Source organism: Magnolia sinica, chromosome 14, assembly GCF_029962835.1.
Source record: "Magnolia sinica isolate HGM2019 chromosome 14, MsV1, whole genome shotgun sequence".
Classification (NCBI taxonomy): Eukaryota; Viridiplantae; Streptophyta; class Magnoliopsida; order Magnoliales; family Magnoliaceae; genus Magnolia; species Magnolia sinica.
The window spans coordinates 75,555,667-75,577,445 of NC_080586.1; the positions used below are offsets into that span (position 1 = coordinate 75,555,667).

Sequence of the window (21,779 nt, forward strand, 5' to 3'; positions counted from 1 at the left end):
GTGAACTGACAGTGGGTGTACAAGCTAACCAAAAAATAAATAAAAATACAGCCATCCAAACATGCCATCTCAACCACTGGAAATATGTTGCGGCTGTCCTTCTGGAATTGAAGATATGAAAGATGAGGATACCATGTTGGAAGGGAGTTTCTTCACCATCTACAGTAGGTCCACTTGATTGATGGTCCAGATGCACAAACCCAGGCAACGACTGAACTAAGATGGAGACTGTTATTCTAGACCGTATTTAGATTTTCCAATTCAATTCAACGACGTATTAAATACTGTTCAACGTATTAAATACTGTTGTTTTCAAAATATTCGTCAACAAACGTTCGTCACCACTCAGGACAGGTTATTCGAGTCTCCATAAACGATTAGATACTTCGGCAAGTACCGTGAGATGGCCATACTGCACCTTCTGTCCAGCCATAATGTCACGTATTTTAGAGATCCTAGCCGTTGATTACGTAGTTCTCATTGCCAAAATCAAATGGCTTGAAAATCAGTCTGACACGAGAATTGGGTGGGCCACACCAAAGAAATCAATGGATGGCCTGTGATCTTAACCAGTATACAGGTCTGGCCCACCTAACGAGTGTATCCTCCTGATATTTATGATGTCCAATATTTTCCTAGCTCTGATGCCCTACACGTGGGAAATTGTGGTGTATATTTTAAGGCAAGAGTTGATAATTCCTCCCCAAACTTATTTACAATGATGACAATTATAGTGGAGCCTACTTAATCGCTCAAATTAAATAATCCAATGGTCATATCTAAACCAATGATCAAGTGTGGCCCACCTTATAAGAGTCTTATACATACTACCATCAAAACAATCGCACGTGGCATCGTTCATCAAAGCCCTTTAATAGATGGGCCCTACTAATTTGTAGATGACCTCTACCGTGAGTCAAGCCAGTGCTAATCCAGCCGTTGGATGGGCAACACTGTATGAAAATAATCGATGGATGAAAAGAAAATGGGCAGATGGTTGGGTCATATCTGGGTGGTGGGCCAGACCATTTGGAATGATAGGCCTCACCATTTTCCTAGTTAGAGACATTTGTCTAAACCATTTGTCTTATTCATACGAATGACTTGAAAACCAGCAACCATAACTAATATTTTGGAGAAATTGCAACATCTGTTCTCTATATAAGCTATCATTGCTCTCCAACATTTCCGGCCAACAAATAGAAATAGAGAAAGAAGGAAAGAAGAAGAAGCCAACTTGATCTTTCCTTTTTTTATTTTGCCTTTCACTGATTCTTGAAAGAAAAACATGGAAAACCCAAGCACACATTTCATCATATTTTGTGTTTTTCTTTTTCTACTTATCTTTCATTTAGCCCAACAACATCACAAGAAGTTGGTAATGGATTTTTAGAACAGCATAAAATTTATTGCCTTTCTGCTTCGCTCTCTAATGTTTTACTAATCTATGGTTTTAATTATTTTTTTATTTTATGGTGCAGAGGATGAGAGGGAGTTTGATTATGTGAAAGGGAGTGGTAAGGGGCCTGAAAATTGGGGAGATATACATGAGGAATGGGCAATGTGTAAGAATGGAGATATGCAGTCTCCAATCGATTTGTTGCATGAAAGAGTGCAGGTAGTGTCCCATTTAAGGAGATTAAAAAGGCATTACAAGTCATCCAATGCGACCCTCAAGAATAGAGGACATGATATAATGGTAATATTAGAATACAATCCTCTAGCATTTGTTTTTAAAGTTCCTATTGCGTTTGTTCACAATCAATCACAATGGCATGTACCGCTACATGGGAGGTAGATGGTCGCAACCATCCATCTTGTCAGTGTTATTTGCATTAATGGTCAGTCTCATAATCACACTAGATTATGATCCTACCTATTGATTTATGGAATTAATGTCGAAGTGTGGTCCGTCAACTATACTTACCAATGAACAAATCATCCTTTCAACATTTTGTTGATTGTGGCCCATCTTACTAGCACCCACGACATGGACAGTTCTGATCATCAGACCATTTCTACTTGTGGCCTCGATGGGACTATATATTTTGCCGGGATTGAGTCATGCAATATGCAACACCAACTCTTTGTTCTTGAAGTAAGACTAAACTAGTTCTCTAAAATTTCCAATATCGGGGAATAATTTTTTTTCTTAAAAGTTCATTAAGTAGGGAATTTATGACATTTTGTCGGTTAAAAGACGTTATTGTTATGTAATTTTCAAAATTCTTGTTATTGATGGATGCAGTTGAGATGGATTAATGGGGCAGGATCAATTCATGTTAATGGAACTGAATATGTACTACGACAGTGCCACTGGCACTCTCCTTCAGAGCACACCATAAATGGCAAGAGGTATGGTGCTACCTGTCCTGTGCATTTTTACCATCATTCAAGAAAAGTACACTTGGTATTTCTCTTCTTTCATTTTGTTCATGATATAGTGGTTGTTGTAGCTATGATCTAGAGGTGCACATGGTTCATGAGAGCTCCAATGGACAAGTAGCCGTGGTTGGAATCATGTACAAAATTGGACGACCGGACTCATTTCTCTTAGAGGTATCTTATATGTATATCTGCCTCTTCCAAGGTCCTCATTCCTCGCCATGCTTTGGACTTCTCTCAGTAATGTGAGATTTGTTATTTTCTCAGCTGATGGAACATATCAGATCTATTGCTGACATTCATGAAATGGAGAGAGATGTGGGAGTGGTTAACCCAAGGCATTTAAAGATGGGAAGTAGGAAATATTATAGATACCTGGGATCTCTCACTACCCCTCCTTGCAAACAAGATGTAATCTGGACAATGGTTAAAAAGGTATGTTCTTTAGACCATTCATGCGTTGTTGAGTGGACGTTTATAAAGTGCCAAAATAGCATGTGTATGAAAATTAGGATACTCTAAATACACCGACACCAAACAATAAACTTCGAAAAACTGGCCAAGGGTTAAATTCAATCAACGCATTATGATATGGACCACAACAAATGATTAAACTACAATTTTAGTGAAAAACATTTTCACTTGATAATTTCCCTAGACACACATGGGAATCTTTCCTTTTCTTACAATGCTTTTACCTAAATATCATGATTTTCAGGTGAGGACTGTTTCAAGAGAGCAAGTGAAATTACTAAGGATGGCTGTTAACGATGTGAGTTTCTACCATTATTACTACCATACTTGTTAACGTGCATTGGCAAATGCATACAAGAAGTCTTACATGGACAGTGGATGTATGGCTTATGCAAATGACTAGTGTGTTTTTGCTGCAGTAGGCAGATATATATATATATATATATATATATATATATATATATATATATATATATTATATGTAACTGTCCAAATAAATTCCCTCCATGCTTAAACTCTTGATTGTAGGATCAACATATTAATTATCATAATTTAAACAAATAAATGAAGGGGTGAAATTGTTTCTCGTCATTGAAGTCATGATTTGAAATTTTGTTCTTATTTATACAAACATTGACTTGGAAATTCAAGTCATGTTCCTATTTTTCTGGATCTTTTGCTTGCTACAAACAAAAAATTTCTATTTGTTACAATCTGATTAGGCCACATCATCACACACTGCATTTAACGCAGCATAGCTGACAACATCAGTGATGACATGGACCAATCAAGATGCTGGAAAAAAGGAATTTCTTATTCGTGACAAACAGTGGATCTGGATTCTTTTTTGTGAAGAACTAGTAACAACAGACTATGGTTGGGTTTAGCAAAATTTCCTTGCGAAGTTTGAGCCAACCTTAGAATATGCCTTCTTAAGATGTTAATGGACAAGCTTGGGTCTTAAATAAAAAGCTCAATTACTACAGTTGGTATTGGAGCTTAACTTATAAGCCGGTTAATATTCCATTGAGCCAAGGGCTCACACTGACATGGCCTTGATCCAAAAATAACATACCCTAGCAAGGTTATCTAGCCAGTTGGATCAATATCTGTTGATTATGATACATGGCTTATGTGGATGACTTCTAATTCCTTGTTGCAGAATGCAGAGATGAATGCAAGACCATCACAACCAATTAACGAACGGGAAATTCACTTCTACACTCCAAGGCTTAGCGATGTGGATGGCGTGCGACCATGACTTCAATGGGGAAATTTTATGATTCCAAATATAGTTTACAGTTTACAATCATAGGTTTAAACATGATATGTTTCTTATTTTTGTTTTTTTTGTTTTGTTTTTTTTTTCCTACCACTAGGAATTTAGTTCATATGTAAAGATCAAATTAGTGTATGATACCCTTACTTGATATGACTACATGATGGATGGAGCATATGTCTAGATGGTAGTTAATTGATGATTATATTCATCATGGTCGTAGCAAGAAGTTTGGATTGCTAGATTATTCAATATGGGCTACCCATTTCATGACCAATTGTTAGATATCTGGACCATCATATCATCTTTAGAGGGATTAACAATCCATAATGTCCATCCCAACTTTAATTTTTTCATCTCTAAAAATTACTTTTGATTGGATGATCCAAACCACCCAAAGGATAATAGAGATTGTTTAATCAATGATTTGATGATCATGGACATCCAATCAACGGTAGGGAATATATGGTCAATATTTACTATGGCAAGGTCCAAACATTGATTTGGATTGTCTATCATGAGGGAATTATCTTTGTTTACACTTTCTTCTTAATAATCACTCTAATTTTGAAGATCCTACCATCAAATCTTTCTTCTTCTTCTTCTGAGGTGGGAGCACACCACCTGCAATTTTATTAATGACAACAAAAATTACCTACAACAGGGGAGGGGAATATGTCTAACGACTAGCAAAACACCATACAAGATAGAAGCCTCTGCCAAAAATAGCAAGGCTCCACATATCTATGCATTAAAACTAAAGCTATGTTTAGCCAAAGGTAAGCTTGAAAATCGGTGATCATGAAACATACTCCTAAAAGGACAGCAGCCTGTCATAGTACTTACTGCTGCTGAGAACTGAGATCAAAGCTGTATTATTAACATAGAGCAAAAGGAAGACACTGCTGCAGAAAGGGCTACTCTGGGTGAAAATTCTGTAGGACAACTACCAACTCAAGAACTCTACCATCCTATCACCAAATAAGAAATAGATGGTCCATATTTATTATAATAGAAAAGGCCTGATCTTTGATCTGGATCATCTATGATGATGGGCTCACGTTCGATTGCCCATCCCTCTTAGTTGCTCTAATTTGATGATCCTAATCATCCAATCAATGTATAAGAAATGAAAGATTCATATTTATTAATCAAGATATAGTCTAACCATTCATCTGGACCATCCATCCTACATAGTGCACTTTTTATATTTTATCCCTGCCAAACAGTTACTTTGATTGGATCATCTCAACCACTTAATCAATGGCCAGAAAAATGGACAACAAACTACAATAATTCATCAGGAGCTTCCATCATGTGGGGCTGCATCTGATCACCTATTCTTCTAAACTTTCATATGAGGATCCTAACCATCCAATTAATGGTAAGTGATAGATTGTCTATAATAATTATGTTAAAAAGGTCTAACCATCTCTTTCCTCTCTTCACATGTGTGCCATACCTACTAGTGAAATAAGAACTGCAAATCTTAAGTTGTTTTCATATGGGACCTGATTCCAGAAGAAGTGTATGCTCGCAAATTGAGACTAAAGAACATTCCTTTCATATTGATCTTGTTCGATGTACCTCACTTACACGTGCACACTTACTATATAGTATATAGTATATTTCAATGTACTTATAACAGAAAAGGTCTGATCTTTGGTCTGGATCATCTATCATGTGGGGCTCACGTTTGATCGCCCATCCCTCTTAGTTGCTCTAGGATCTTAATCATCAATGTATAAGAAATGAAAGAATCATCTTTATTAGACAAGATATAGTCTAACCATTTATCCGGACCATCCATCCTACATAGTGCACTTTTCATTTTTTATCCTTGTCAAGCAGTTACTTTGATTGGATCATCTCAACCACTTTATCAATGGCTAGAAAAATGGACCAACAAACTACAAAATTCATCAAAGCTTCCATCATGTGGGGCCCGCATCTGATTACCTATTCTTCTAAACTATAATAAGAATATCCTAACCATCCAGTTAATGGTGAGTGATGGACTGTCCATATTAATTATGTTAAAAAGGTCTAACCATCTCTCTCCTCTCTTCACATGTGCGCCATACCTACCAGTAAAATAAAAACTTCAAAATTTAAGTTGTTTTCATATGAGACCTGATTCTAGAAGAAGTGTATGCTCGCAAATTGAGACTAAAGAGCATTCCTTTCATATTGATCTTTTTCAATGTACCACACTTACACATGTGCTTACTATATAGTATATAGTAACTGAGTTCCTCTCCCAAATAACTCTAACTAAACATTCATTTGATGATATTAAACAGGATAAAAGCAAAATTATATTGACTTTTTAAGTCCAAAAAAGCCAAGGCCCATTTGAGGAACTTTAAATGTGAAAGAAAAGACACTTATTAGAAAAACAATAATCAAATGGAGCATGTTAACGAATTTTTCCACACTGGCCCAAGTTTTCAGACCAGGACAACTTCAACAAAAGGCCCGCCAGAGGGACACCCAAGATCTCATACACATGTCCCATGTCAGCACATGTGGAGTACATGTATTTAGTCCATATCCATACAAATGGCCTTCCTCATAAGTATAACATGCCACTAAGATGCCAGTATTATTTTTATCAGGTAGTCATTAGATTTCTCAAGCAAAGAAAAAATTAGAAAAATGTCTAGTATTTCAAAAGATTTTTCAAATCTTAAAAATCAAAAAAATTGAATTGACTTCTTGAAAAATAAGATGCATGGGTTTTCACTAATCTTCCTTAGCATTATTTTGTGTGCGTTTTTCATCGTTTCACCTACTCTTATGATGGTTCACAGCTACTTTTAAAATGATATTGACACTCGTACAAACATTATACATTTGGGATAATTCAGACTGTTGATGTCGTGGATGAAATCAGCAATGATGCACTGATTAGATCATCAAAGGAGCATAAGTAGGGGTGTACATTGAGTCGAACCGAGTCAAGCTTGCCTCAGCTCGACTCGGCTCGGCCACTAGCTGACCCCAGCTCGAACTCGGCTCGGTTCGGTCAACAGCTCGGGCCAGTTCGAGCCGAGTTCACCTGTGCCGCATTTTCACAAACACAATGACTGCACCTTCAAAATCTCCTTGTTGAAAAAAAAAAATGGTATTTGTTTCATATACATACCTTCCTTGCCACCAGCCACACTTTTTCTTTTCTTTTTTTGCTTTTTCTGACCGCTGTGCAGGCCATCGGATTCGGTATATTTCCTTATAGCTTTCATACAACTTCTATCAAATTACTTACCAGTTTTTCATTCCATTTTTGCCATGAAAGTAAGCGGCGTTCTGTTCACTTCTGTCTATAAGTACCTTCGTGCATGCCTGAGATGCCTCTAGAGCTTTTGCATACAGCTGTAAGAAAATTTCATCACAGACGTCCAGCTCGAGAGACTTCCTTGCCTGCACATTCTAATCTACCACCAGTTTTGAAATCTCAGAATTCCTAAGCAATCTGAATCCAGAAATAACTTTCTGCATTTGCTGCTCTTGCTTCCCGCTGCTTCTGATAACTAGGCAACAAAACTGTTAGACTCCTCGTAGAAGAGGAATACACTTCTTATGGAAAGACTGGATTGATAGTGAGACCAAACACCCCAACCAGCCACACTTTGTTGAGTCATTTCATCAAACACTTGGTGAGCGACATCAATATCAAAGTAACCTGTGTCACCAAACTGGTTCGATTCGAGTCGGGTCGAGCGAGCTAACCGAGCTACATCGGTTCGTGTACACCTGCAAGCATAAGTAACAAATTCCATTAAAAGATTATATATCAACCAACTCATTTTGCTCGTAACCATACTTAATGGAATTTCAACACCAAGAAGTTTTGCTCATAACCATACATTTTCAACGCACGCACTAGTCATCTTTGACATGGACGCGGATTGCGTCCTACCCCTGCCCGTCTCCAGCTGGGAAGCAGTAGCAGCTTGGAGTGGTCATCGTGATGTATTGGTCTTATCCACACCGTTCATCCATTTTTTCGTATCATTTTAGATTATAAAACAAAAAATGAGGCATATCAAAAGTCAAAGTGAACTACACAATGGGGATTAAACTCTTACCGTTGAAAACTTCTTAGGGCCACAGAAGTTTTGGATGGAGTTGATGTTTCTTTTTTATTTTCATCCAGGTCTATGTAACTTTATGAATAGGTTGGATGGAAAATATACATCACCGTGGGCCATAGAAAAGTATCAACGATTAGAATCATTATCACCGCTGCTTCCCGTGGTGTGGTCCACTTGAGGCTTGGATATGCCTAATTTTTAGTATTCTATTATAAAATGATATGAAACAATGGATGAACGGTGTGGATAAGATCCACACATCACGGTGGCCACTCAAAGCTTCTACCAGTTCCCAGCTAGAGCCGGTGGGGGTAGGACGCAATCTGCGTCCCTTTGACACATGACATTAGGAACAACGCCCCACATTAGGGTATGCCAATGACTAACTGGAATGTAACACGTGTTGTGTGACAAGTGCCCCAGTCATAAGGACATGGAAAAATGAGGGCAGATCACAGGAACATTCATATGAGATATGGTGGCTTGGGATTCTGAATTTATATGGCCCATTAAATTATGACACGTAGCGTCTGGCACCAACCATCAACTAGAAAAATGAGAAAATGAAGCAAAGAAGATTTGAATTCTGACTCTTGACCAGTTTGCTTGATGTTACTGTAATTGCCCACTTTAATCCCTGATGTATGTGTTTTGAATTCATTTTGTCCATCCATTTTTGTCATGTGCTTAAAATTGAAGTGGATATAAATCTCAGGTGGACCCACCATAAAAAACATTGGTGATTGAATACTCACTATTAAGAACCTCCCAGGGCTAATTGTAATTTTTATTTACTATCCAACTTGTTGATAAGATCGGACAAACCTACATGAAGGAAAAACACAAATATCTGCTTAATTCAAAACTTTTGTGGGCCACATTAAGTTTTTAATGAAGGGTGTTCAATCACCACTATTTTCTATGGTGTGGTCCACCTGATATTTTGATCTGCTTCATTTTTTGAACTTATGCCCTAAGATAATATGGCAAAATGGATGGACGGAGTGGATATAGAACACATACATTATGGTGGACCCCACTGGCATGGATCTGCTAACCTTGGTGGCTCCAAGAATCCATTGAATCCATGTCCCCATCCATTAGGTCAATTCTCTCCTATTTACCATCAGGAAACTCAAAAAGTAGGACCATCTAGAACTTTAGGTAGGTCACAATGGGAAAACAGTTAGTGTGAGGATACACACCATTATGGCTTGTTTGGCGCATGGACTCTGAGTGATTTGTGAGGATTTAGTGTTTTGGGCCATTTGGTAGCTAGGATTTGAGGTAATTTAGACTTGAGAGTAATCCAATTCATCCTCCTAGAGAGTTCGTTTTGATCTCCCACTTCAAAGCTCTGATTTCAAATCTGCCACTAGATTTTATACAGACTAAACTCTCCCCCAATTAATGAAATTTCAAAAATCCATGCTGCCAAACAGGCCATTAATTATGTTTACGGTTATCAGTCTTGTTTTTATGACATCCAATCCATTTATCTGATACCCTAAAAAATGGAGAAACACACCAAAATTCACTCTAGTTCAAAACTTAAATAATTGATAACACATGAACTTTGAGTTTAAGGCATGATTTTACATTATTCTCTATGCTGAAGCCCACCTGAGTTTTGAATCTTTCAGATTTTTGGTAACAGCACCCCAAAAAACAAAAGAAAAAAAAAAAAAAAGAGTTGAATGACCATAAAATGAACGGATTTCATTTACATAAAGTCATCCCCTAAGCTGTAACTTAGCCTGTAAAATGCTGGCCTCATCACAAATTTCAATAGGTTTTCAAAAATGCCAATAGAGTTCGGTTGGCTTTAATTAATGGCTGATGATCTGACCATAATACAGGTTTTCACCATCTGATGATTCTTTGGGCCCCACATTGACCTTAGGTGATCTGAAGCCGACCTTTTCCACATGTGACACTTTATATTAAAAATGTATATACTTTTCAATGGCAACACCTGACCGTTTCTTGTTCCTGTCTTTTAAAGAACTTTAGAAAACATAAGAAACAGGTATGAATACATCACTATCCAAATATGCCCAGCTGGCATGTGTGGGGTTTGTGCAGGGTGCAGATTGGGTACTAACCCATTAGTCCTGTCAAGGGATCTGTGGGCCCACCTTGATGTGTATGTTTTATCCACACCATCCATCCATTTTGACAGATCATTTTGGGGCATGAGCCCAAAGGGGAGGTAGATTGAAGGCTCAAGTGGACTACACCATAGGAAGCAGCGGGGATTGAATTCCTACAGTTAAAAACTTCCTAGGGCCTACTGTGATGCTTAGCTATCATCCAACCTGTTTAAAAGGTCATATAAACCTGCATGAATAGCATATATATATATATATATCACTTTGATCCAAAACTTCCGTGAGCCTGGAGTTTTCAACCGTAAGCTTGTAATCCCCACTACTTCATGTGGCGTGGTCTGCTTGAGCCTTCAATCTACCTCCTTTTTTAGCTCTATATATATATATGATGGTGGGCCCCACAGAGCCCCTAACAGGACCGTTCATCTCTAACTAGGTCCTAATCGGGTTGAGTTATTCTGTACAACGATGAGAAGAATTGAGAAGCAGGTGAGATGATAGTCCTGGTTCCATATGCACGTGGCTAACCTAAATGGTTGGACCATATGATTTGATGGCCAGGTCATCTGTAAGGTGATGCACTCTAATGAAAGTTATAGGCTGTGGACATCTCAAAAGAAAATGATCTGACGGTCGATGAGAATTCTACATAGGTCTGTTAATGGGCCGGGCTGACCTGTCGGGCTTTTGGAATATGAGCCTTTTTAAGGCTAAACTTGGGCTGGCATATGATGCTCAAGGGCATGGGCTGTGCATAAAGCCCATCAACCTGTCCAATTTATAGTTTCCAAGAGTATATTTAGAAGTCTTTTCATATATATTTTTTTTATATTCAATGACTAATTTAGATTAGATGACTTATAAATAGCAATTAATATATGAGCTTGGACTAAGGTCGGGGTCGGGCCTTTCCATTCGGCCTCTGACAAGTTCAGGCCGGACTTGGGATTAATTCCTACCATGCATGCTGGGCTTGGACTGACTTTGTCTTGGTTCAAACCCGATCCATTCAAAACCCTAATTTTACAGATTTGGCCACCAAGCGGGTGGAATAGCCTTATCTGATAGCATGGAAATAGATGTGATGGGCTGGAGCATTGGTAAGATACATTCTTTTTACTTCTGTTAAGTCTTAAAAGGGAAACATGAAGAGAGGAACGTTAAAGGTGCAAATACATCCAAATGCAGGCTACATGGATAGAGATACTGAGAGGGAGTGTGTGTGTGTGTCTGCACATATACTCGAAAGGACTCAGTCGAGCTTTAGATCTTCATGATTTTTGGACTGCCAGCCCAACATAAGATTACAACGAAACTATAATGTGGTATGTTAAAAGTCACGGTGGCCCACCATGCCTTTATAGATTGGTTTCCCTAACAGTGTGGTTACATGCGGCTACATGTAAAGAGGAATAGAAGTGGGAGTACGGGTGCAACTCAGGCAGGTTAGGTAAGGCTGAGGCTCAACCCAAGCCCAACTTTGCCTCAAGATGACCCAACCTACAACCAAATTAATTTAGAGCAGGTCGAATACCTACTCTTGGCACAGCTGGACTGAAAGAAGCATGAACAGATAGCAAACGTAGTTTGTAAGATTCAAGCTCAGTCGTACATAGGAAATGACATAATTGGGCTTGCGGCGCATCCAGTTCAAAGAAAATCATTCTGGGTGGAGAGATATTGTCATTTAAAGTGTGAACTATAAATTAACCATAACTTTAGATTTGAGTACCATTATGGGACGCACGACCTATCAATCTTTACTATAATGAGTCATCTGAGGTCAACTGACCTATATTGGGTCGCGTTAGTCTAATTTGCAAGAAAATGCTTCCTTCCTATTCAAAATCGTAATTAAAAAATAAAATAAATAAATAAAACCTTACTATTTTTAGTAATTTTTTATTTTGTCTTATCTCCTTCATTTTAGAGTTTTGTTGAATATAGTCTTCTTAGGAAAATAATGATAGGAATCATCTGACGGGATTAATTTAGGACTTTTTTTGTTTTTAAAAACTTGCTATTTCAGGAAAGTTCTATTCTCGTTTAATTAGGACTTCTTTTGGGATTAGAATTTTTTATTTTTAGTAATTACGAATCATGTTGTTGTTGTTTCTTTACAAGTGATGTAATTGGGAAGCCTAAAACATTATTAAATAATAAATTTTTAAAATTTTCCCTTTTACTCTTGTGGATTCAAGAATAACTTCATGGATTCAAGATTTTAGTCATTTGAGGAAGACTTTAATCTTCTTCTTCATGACCTTTTCACGCTACGTCACAAACCTGACCTAATTTCCAAACCCAACTTGATTTCCAACCTGAGAATATTAACCTAAACCAACTCAACCCAAAGACATATGGATATTCCCTACCTAACCCTAATTTGCCCAACCCATACCTAACCCAATTCAAATTGGGGTGGAGTTTTCCAACCTAAACCCAAATTGAGAACCTTGACAACCCAGCCCAAACTCAGATTGGGTCAACCTGGTTGGGATTGACCCAAACCCAAGGTGCACCCTACGTGAAAACAAGCCACTCAAGTGTGTGTGTGTGTGTGTGTGTGTGTGTGTGTGTAGGGAAATGCTCACCTGCACACCAGTTCACACGGAACTAGTGCGAACTTTTTTGAGAACTCATCATACATGATGTGGATCCAAAATCTGAATCGTTCATGTGAAGCAGCACCTCGTGAAACCCTCCAGGTCCAAGTTTTACTTTGATCTAAAGCTTTGATGGGCCATGAAAAATGAAAATAGTTTCCTCCCTTGATTTTCATTTCTCTTTGTTATGGCCCACCAGAATTTTAGATCAGGGTGAAAAATTTGTCACATGGGGTTTCATGGGATTCCGCATCACATGGACCGTTCAAATTAGACACCTATGACACATGTGCAAAGGTGCGCACGTGCGTAGGTGAGCATGACTCTTATATATATATATATATATATATATGCTCACCTTGGAATCATTTCTCGTAAGAATTGGTGAGAACTTTTTGAGAACTCATCTCACGTGATGTGAGCTCAAAATATGAACGATCCATGTGATCCAGCGCCCCATGAAAACCCCAAGGCCCAACTTTTACCTGATCCAAAACTTTGGTAGGCCAACGGAAACAGTTTGCCTCCTCGATTTGCTTCACTCTTTATGTCACAGCCCACCAGAGTTTTTGATCAGAGTGAAAGGCCTTAAAGGTTTAATGAAATGCTATATCACATGGATCATTCAGGCTTTAGGGTGATGAGTTTTCAAAAAGTTTTCACAAGATCTCATGAGAACAGGTGCGCTGGTGAGCATCGATATATATATATAGGGAGAGAGAGAGAGAGAGAGAGAGACAGGTAGCTGCGGATAGAAAAAATAAGATAAAAACATGATATCTAACATCGACAGTGCATTGATGACAATAGAAATCCATGTCAGTGCACGGTGGGCCAACTTAGTTTCCGAAATGGTTTCATTTCATTCTCTCCATTGGTTGTACATCTCATCTGGACATATAGAGTATTCCTAATTTCACCGTACTGAAAAGGACTCGTGCGTGACAAATGAACAGGGAACTACTTTTTCTCTCACAAACATGTCACACGCTTGGGATTTCCGGTCCATGCGAAAGGTCAGCCCAATGGTGAAGATCATCTAAGATGAAAGTAAGACTGATCTATTCATGAATTAAGCCATACCTTTACGTTGGTTCAGATCATCGTCGTTCATTTATTCCTTCTGAACATCCGGACCACCTGTTGCTTGGGTTCCCTTATTTGCATGCATGTTATGTTCATGTAGGGGCCAACTTTTTGAACGGTTTAGATTTCCCACAGAACTGATACAATAGCCAGAAACAATTCTTGGAAAGTTTAGGGTAAGCTATGGTTACCTTATCATTTCACATATTTTACACTTACAGGATTTTTGCAAATTCCCGATTCGATAATACAGTATTACCGTATGTCCGTATAACTATTTTCACTGCAAAATTCCTCAAAATTTTGCAATTTTCCAAGCAATGTCTGCACAGTTGTAAATTCCCGTGAGATACTTTTTCAAGAGAGGAATTACTAAAAGGCTCTCATTTATAATTTATTTTTCTCCTTTTTAGCAGTAAAGTCAAGAATCATAGTGTTTATGTGGTATGTGTATAACATCCAAACTGTCCAACATATGCAACTCATCATAATAATCACAAAAATAAATAATAAAAAAAATCCAATTTAATTATCACATCAGCCACTCTTGAATTTGGGCGTTTCTGAGTAGTGTAAATGATCTTTTATGGTTTAGCTTTATGATTGAACCTGCAATATTGTTTATTTCTATGATAATCTTGATGTGGTGCAACTATTGGACGGTTTGGATGTTTAGCACATACAACACAGAGCTCACAATTCTCAATTCTCCACCTTCTAAGGAAGAATTAAACAAAGGCATGTATGTAATTTCTCCCCTTAAAAAGCTTTGCTCAGCTCAATTTGATCAGCATCTCAGGATAGTTCGAGCCGAATTTGAGCCCATGACATTTTCTCAAATATATAAAGTGCTGATATAACTCAAATATATAAAGTGCTGATGTAAAGCAGGTCACAGACACTTTCATATCCAAAATGGATTAGAGAAGGCCCGATCAGAGGCAGAAGTCATTAAGATCGTCAGAAACTTAAAACAGGCATATGTCGCAAACTGGAGTGAGCTATTCAGTGTACAATATATGATTTTGGGGTAGGATGAGCTACTTTAGCCAACCAACCCGATTATGCTGGGTTACCCATGCCAAATTTGCGAGATTCCATCAGATGGACAGTCAAATTTCATGTTTATTTCCATTTTTATTATTTGTAGTAAGTTTTAGTTTAATTAGGACTCTTCATCCGTTGAGCTTTAGGAGTTGTGTCCAACATGAAAAGTGTTTAAAATAATTAGGAGAATAACGTGGTTAAGCCACATAGGAAACTTATTATAAAAAGTTAATTTACTATTTATAGTAAGTTACGAATTTCTAGGAGTTTTAGTTGTAGTTTGCTTCTGATTTCTCTCACATTGCTTAGTATCTCTATTTAAAGGATTGTGAACTCATTTATTTCATCGATCAATCAAATTTCAAATTTATTAGAATTTATTTATATTTTCTTGGTTTCTTTTCTTGTGGATTTAAGAAGTTTCTGGGAGGAGTCTAGAGAAGCTCCGTGGATTCGGAGTTGTTATCCTTGAGGAAGACGGTGATCGACCTCATCACATTCATCCCTGCATCAAGTACATCTTCAATTTCTCACATAAATAGTAGCAATAGTTTATAGGTATTTTATCAAACACTCGGAGGGAACATCAAAATCAAGATTTGAGGGCAGTTTTATAATGTAAAGTTTTTCGTGATGATTTGTTTCATTTCCATTCCTTTGCTGCCACCAGCCGATCCCGTGGAGAATGTATGCACCTAAAACAACACTTAGTTGAGTCATTTCATCAAACACTTGGCGAGCAACATCAATATCAAAATAACTGAGTCACCAAGCCAATTTGATCCATGTCAATTCAGTTGAGGTTCGATCTGAGTCGAGTCGAGCTCGAGCTAGCTCGAACTCAGCTCAAAAATTTTTTGAGCTCCAAAAACCTACTTGATTCGGTCCGAATCCAATTTCAAGCCGAGTCAAGCTTTATTGAGTCGAGTCGAGCCATGCAAGCTGACCGAGCTAACTCGACTCGTGTACAACTCTATTGAACGCCCACTATTAAAAACTTCCTAGAACCCATTGTAATATTTATGTGCCATCCAACCTATTGATTAGGTCACACAAACTTAGATGACCCAAGAAGTTCTAATGGTAGAGTATGTGCTTTTTATATATCTTGTTTTTTCGTGGGAAATCCTAATTGTTTTAGACAAAGCCATCTTCCTAACTTATTGGGTTCCAGGCAGTTTGTAGAAGATCAAGTCCATTAGTCTATTGGGTTTCACCCTAGATCATGCCATGAAAACCTCTTGGCCGGATGCTTCTTAGCTCTTTTAGTAGAATGTGGACCGTTGCATCATTTCTTGTTTCAGTAAGTGACCATTAATGTGAATGAACAGGATGTTTTGATCCCAAAAGTAGCTACTAGTAGAAACTGAAAGCTTGAATTCTTTTTAGAATTAATCTCTATTGTATGTGTCTAAGGAAAAGGCCTTCATGCAACTAGTTTTTCAAATTGCTAAAGCTAGGAGATAAGAAAGGTTTTAAACTAAAAGAGAGGGCACTAAAGCACTTCCAAGTAACTTCTCATCTTTACTACTGCTTATACCCTCACCTCTCTCTCTCAAATCTTTCAAGCCACTCTCGCATTGCGCCTGCCACCAGCAACATTCCAAATATGAACCATAATAATATGTAGATATTGGCCAGTCTCAAATTTTGTCCAATGTAATATCAAAACCTGAATATTATGGTACTTAGGCTGTTAATAGGTAAGGTTGAGGTTCAAGTGTATCCGTACCCAGGAAAATCAGGGCCTGGATGTAGAGCGGGTTGTAGACACTTTCATGGCAAAGCTGGACTAGAGAAGGCCCGATCGGAGGTAGAAACGATCTGGACCATCGGAACCTTAAATCAGTTGTATCTTACAAATTGGGATGAATTTTTTGACATATTATATATGATTTTGGGGTATGATGGCATACTTAAGCCAACCAAACCCTCTACACTAGGTTGCCCATGCCAAATTTGCGAGATTCCATCAGATCGATGGTCAAAAGTCCCATTTAGTTTTATTTTTATTATAAATAATAAGTTTTAGTTCAACTATAGCTTTTGATCCTCGGAGTTGTAAAAGTCGTGCCCAACATGAAAAGGGCTAAGAAAAGTTAGGAAAATAATGCGATTGTGCCAAATTGGAAACTTACTATTTTTGGCCAAAAATCACAATGTTTAGTAGGAATAGAGGTAATCTATAAATAGTAAGCTTATTATTTATAGTAAGTCGTGTTTTTAGAATGTTTGAGTTGGAGTCTAAGTCTAAAACTCCATCCTATTGGGTTCCCTGTTTAAATAGTTGTAATTTTATTTTATTATTATCAATCAAGTTATTTTGAATTTACTAGGAATTATTCTTGTTTTTATCACTCATGAATTTGAGAATGTTCTATGAGGAGTCCAAAGAGCTCCGTGAATTCGGAGTAGTTATCCCTTAAGGAAGACAGTGATCAACCTCATCACGTCCCTCCCTGTGCTAGTCCCACAAGGTCTGGGTACCATATATTTGAGGTCCCAAGCTTGGATCATGGCCTGTTTGGGAGCGTGGATTTGGAACCCCCTGGATTTGAAATCCTCCTATTGTGTTTGGCACCCTGGATTTAGAATCAACTTTAATCCAAAAGTAGCTATGTATGGTATATTTACATAGGTTTGAATTTAATTACTAAATCAACTTTAAATATCTCTGATTAGTGAATATATGTAATGTTTGACACAATGGTTGTAATTAATAAGTCTACCGAAATATATACTTTGCCCCAAAATGATGAAATTCCAAGTCTTAGATGGGCCACAAGCACAAGATTATGTCCGAGTGACTAACCAACGATCTTTAACCGTTGATTTACATAGACAATGTTTGGACGGTGTTGATCATCGTATTAAAGTAATTATAGTGATGTAATTGTTAATCTAATAGTTTTGGGATATCACTAGTGGGCCATGTGTCCAATAGATTAAAAGTCTAGTGACACACATGTTACACATGCAACTCTTGGAAAGATTTTAGATGTAATCCAAATTTTTACTGTAGATTTCAAACCTCCTCTTTGAGGGGATTTGATATCCCCTCAAATCCATGGTTCCAAAAGACCCCTTACGACTCAGGTACCCATGAGATCCGACAACCATTCTTTGGTATATGTGATTTTTTAAACATATGCCACTTATTATTTATTGGAACGTCACAATTCAGAGGCGGTGGGCTAAGCAAAATCCTTTTGCTAATCCACATGATTTTGACATTTATTATATATAAAAAATGGGCTTACTAAAATCTCGAGGTACATTTCGCTGGGACCCACTTTAATATATTTGTGGCATCCACTCCATTCATTAGCTGTGACAGTTCATGTTAGGACGTCTGTGGAAAAATCAGGGAGATCCAAAAAAATGAAGTGGGCCACACCACATGAAAGAGGGTGGGCAAGCCCACCATAGAAACTTTCAGGAAGATGAGGTCGACCTCATGTGAGCTTCCCATGAGGTCCAGATCTATGGGCTCCACCATGATGTGTGATGCACATCCATCCCATCAATTAGATGCGCCCTTTTTTTTTTCTTTTTTTTCTTTTTTTCTTTTCTTTTTTTTTTTCTTTAAAAAAAAGAAAAAAAAAAAATCTGTGATGGTATTTCATTGATGAAGGAGAATAGTTATCTTTGGGCATCCCAGGAGAGAGAAACAAGGGGACGCCTATGACTTAGGCTCCACCATGATGTGTGATGCACATCCATCCCATCAATTAGATGCACCCTTCCATGTGAGCCATGGACTTAAAAATCAGGCCAATCCATGACTTAGGTGGGCCACACCTTAGACAATAGTTGAGAGTGGATGCCTCCCAATTGAAACCTTCTTGATTGTATATAGGGCCATTGTGTGTGTCCCACTACGGTCAAGGTTCTGAGTATCCATATAGGTGGTGAAATCCCACTACGGCGTGAGTGTGTTTTAAAAAAAAAGTGAGCCCCACCAAGTGCTTATAAATGTTTTAAACATAACTTTCATGGTTTCAATGTCGTGGCACACTTGAGTTACTAATACGGCTGATTTCTTGCACATCCATTTTTTTACACACCCACACACTCCCACCACACATTAGAATTTCACCACAATGGGTGCTCGAAACCCTTGACCTGGTGTTGAAACTCTTGTGAGTCTACTACTGGGCCCCACCATGATCTATGTCAAACATCCGCACCAAGCATTTGGTGGGTCCCCTCTAGATTATAGGATATACTAAAAACCAATTGTATATGGACCTCAAATGAATTGCATCATCTAAAAATGTGTGAAATCACGCCTAAAACATCTGAAAGTACTTGGTGGGGCTCACCTGAGTTTTGGATACAGCCAAAACTTGATCTGACCACTCCTCCAAGTGGGACACATATAATAGATGGGCTGGATTCTGAACCATGTTTCAGTGGGCCCTATAAACAATCATGAAGGTTTCAATGATGGGTATTCACTCTCAACTATTATCCGTGGTGTGCCCCACCTAAGTTATGGATTGGCCTGATTTTTAGGCACATGGCCCCTATGGAAATGTGCATTTGATTGATTGGTTGCCTCATGGGAAAGCTTTCCAGGAAGGTTTGAACGGTGGGCATCACTATTCTTACTATTTCTTGTGGTGTGGCCAACTTAAGTTTTGGATCTCCCGGTTATTTCGACTCATGTCCTAAAATGATTCAATGCAATTGATGGATATGAGTGAATGTAAAACATACATCATACGGGCCCATTTCTTAATCTCACCTAACAGAAATTTCTTATACACAAAATCGTAATCTAATCTAATAGGAAAATGGAATTCTCCCAATGGGCTGTTTGAGACAAGGGATTTAGCGGCAAGGATTTTTGAATTACATGGATTCAAATCTCACATACTTTTTTTATAGGATTTATTAAATTCATGAATTTCCCGCATCCGCTCTGAAAAAAATCATTATTAGGGACAAATCCAAATCCAAAAATAAACAAAGAAATAAAAATTTCACAAATTCAAAAAATGAGAAACTTAAAAGTAATAAAAATTATTCCATTGCAATAAATGCCATATCATTGTCAAAATGCTACCAAATCCAAGGATTTGAAGCTCCATTGCCAATTAATAAACTTCGGAATTTACTAAATCCAATCCTAATATGTATCTAAAAATTTGACAAGTTCATGAATTTATCACATCCAATCTCATTTCCCTGATCCCAAACATGGCCTAACAATTCCAGATATGTCTCCTGAAAATTCTACACCTGTTGTAATTATTTAAAGATTAGCACCTATTAATTATATATTACATATATCATTGATTTGGTATCTGTCAGGTTCTGATACTCCATCGAACCAGATTTCTAAATGCATGCATGACTGGTTTTTTTAAAACAGGTCCACAAATCATACCCATACCCGTTATAAACCGAATACCCCCAGGTCCTGACATCCCTAATCATAGATACATCGTTTGGACACCTGCATTTTAATTATTCATTTAACAAATAAAAGAAATGGCACCCAAAGACAAGCAAGAAAGGAAATATCTTGTGACTATGCCCAACAACGCAATTCACGTTTGGCCCTTTCATAATGGGTACAGAAAATTTCCTCAATCCATCATTTTATGACATTAAAAAACGAGTAATGGAATATAATGTGTTTTCCACTCGATATTGGCATGTTTGGGTGGACGACCCAAAATCTATTTTTTTATAAAGAAGCATAGAATGTCTATTCTTTTGCTTTTGCATGTATGGTCCGTAGTTCATGATCTACATCGTTGATAACGTGTTCCACACTTTGGATGTTCCTACACCAAAAATCCGTAGATTAGGAAATCCTAACCATTAGATTATATGCTAGAAAACAGACAGCTAAGAAAGAAAATGCAAAGAAATACAAATTCAACCAAAAGGAAGCCCAGCAGTTCAATTGCTTGGATGTTCTAGTTGGCGTTTACTCGAATACATCCTATGTATTTCAATGCGATGCATTGGGAATTTAGCTTTTCAACATGGATTATCTTTCAATGATCTAAATTGTTTATTTGAAGGCTCTCAACTTGTGATGTAGATACACAATAAATAAAATCTCTTAAATTGGATTGCTTCAACCATTTAAAATCTGACTGTTTCTTTGAAAATAGACTATTGTATCAGATAGATCTTTTGGGCATCTTCCATCAAAGGAGAGCCCTATCACACAAACGGTTTGGGTCATTGAAAATGTCCCAATTCTAATTTGTATAGTCCCAACGTATCATATTGCAATACGTCGGGATGCATTCGAGCAAACCTCATTCCAGTCCAGTAGACTTTTGGTTCATGGTCAATCCACAATGGGGTTCCTTTAACATTTGGACATGGCACCCCATTCATATAATTAAAGGAGAGTTACATGATACTCAGGCAACATAACACACTTGATACACAGGTACTAATCAGAACTTGTACACATGAAGAACATTAACCTGAATTAAACTGACTAAATTATGGAACCCACTGTTGCTGGGTCACAGACCTAAGATAAGATTGTTTTAACAATCCTAACCTCTGATTCATGGACATTCCATTGGATATTTTTTCATTTTTAACCATTCAAAAAATATTCACCAATCTGATAGTCAGTTAATTAAATAAGTGCAATTTTTGGTTCATGAGAATCTACACTGGAAACCATAATTTGGACAGCTTAAAATGTAACAAC

At 37.6% G+C, this 21,779-nt stretch overlaps 1 protein-coding gene and 1 pseudogene across 1 annotated transcript; one reads left to right on the plus strand and one right to left on the minus strand.

Annotated features, from left to right (window-relative positions):
- The window catches only part of LOC131225025 (alpha carbonic anhydrase 7-like), a 127,579-nt pseudogene that overhangs the window by 43,331 nt on the left and 62,469 nt on the right, over positions 1 to 21,779 (minus strand).
- On the plus strand, positions 62 to 4,131 carry LOC131225337 (alpha carbonic anhydrase 7-like). Its single transcript, XM_058220858.1, has 8 exons — positions 62 to 164; positions 1,283 to 1,378; positions 1,482 to 1,699; positions 2,249 to 2,355; positions 2,457 to 2,559; positions 2,653 to 2,820; positions 3,104 to 3,157; positions 4,022 to 4,131. The coding sequence occupies exons 1-8, from the start codon at positions 62 to 64 to the stop codon at positions 4,118 to 4,120; spliced, it is 948 nt and encodes a 315-aa protein (XP_058076841.1). The 3' UTR covers positions 4,121 to 4,131.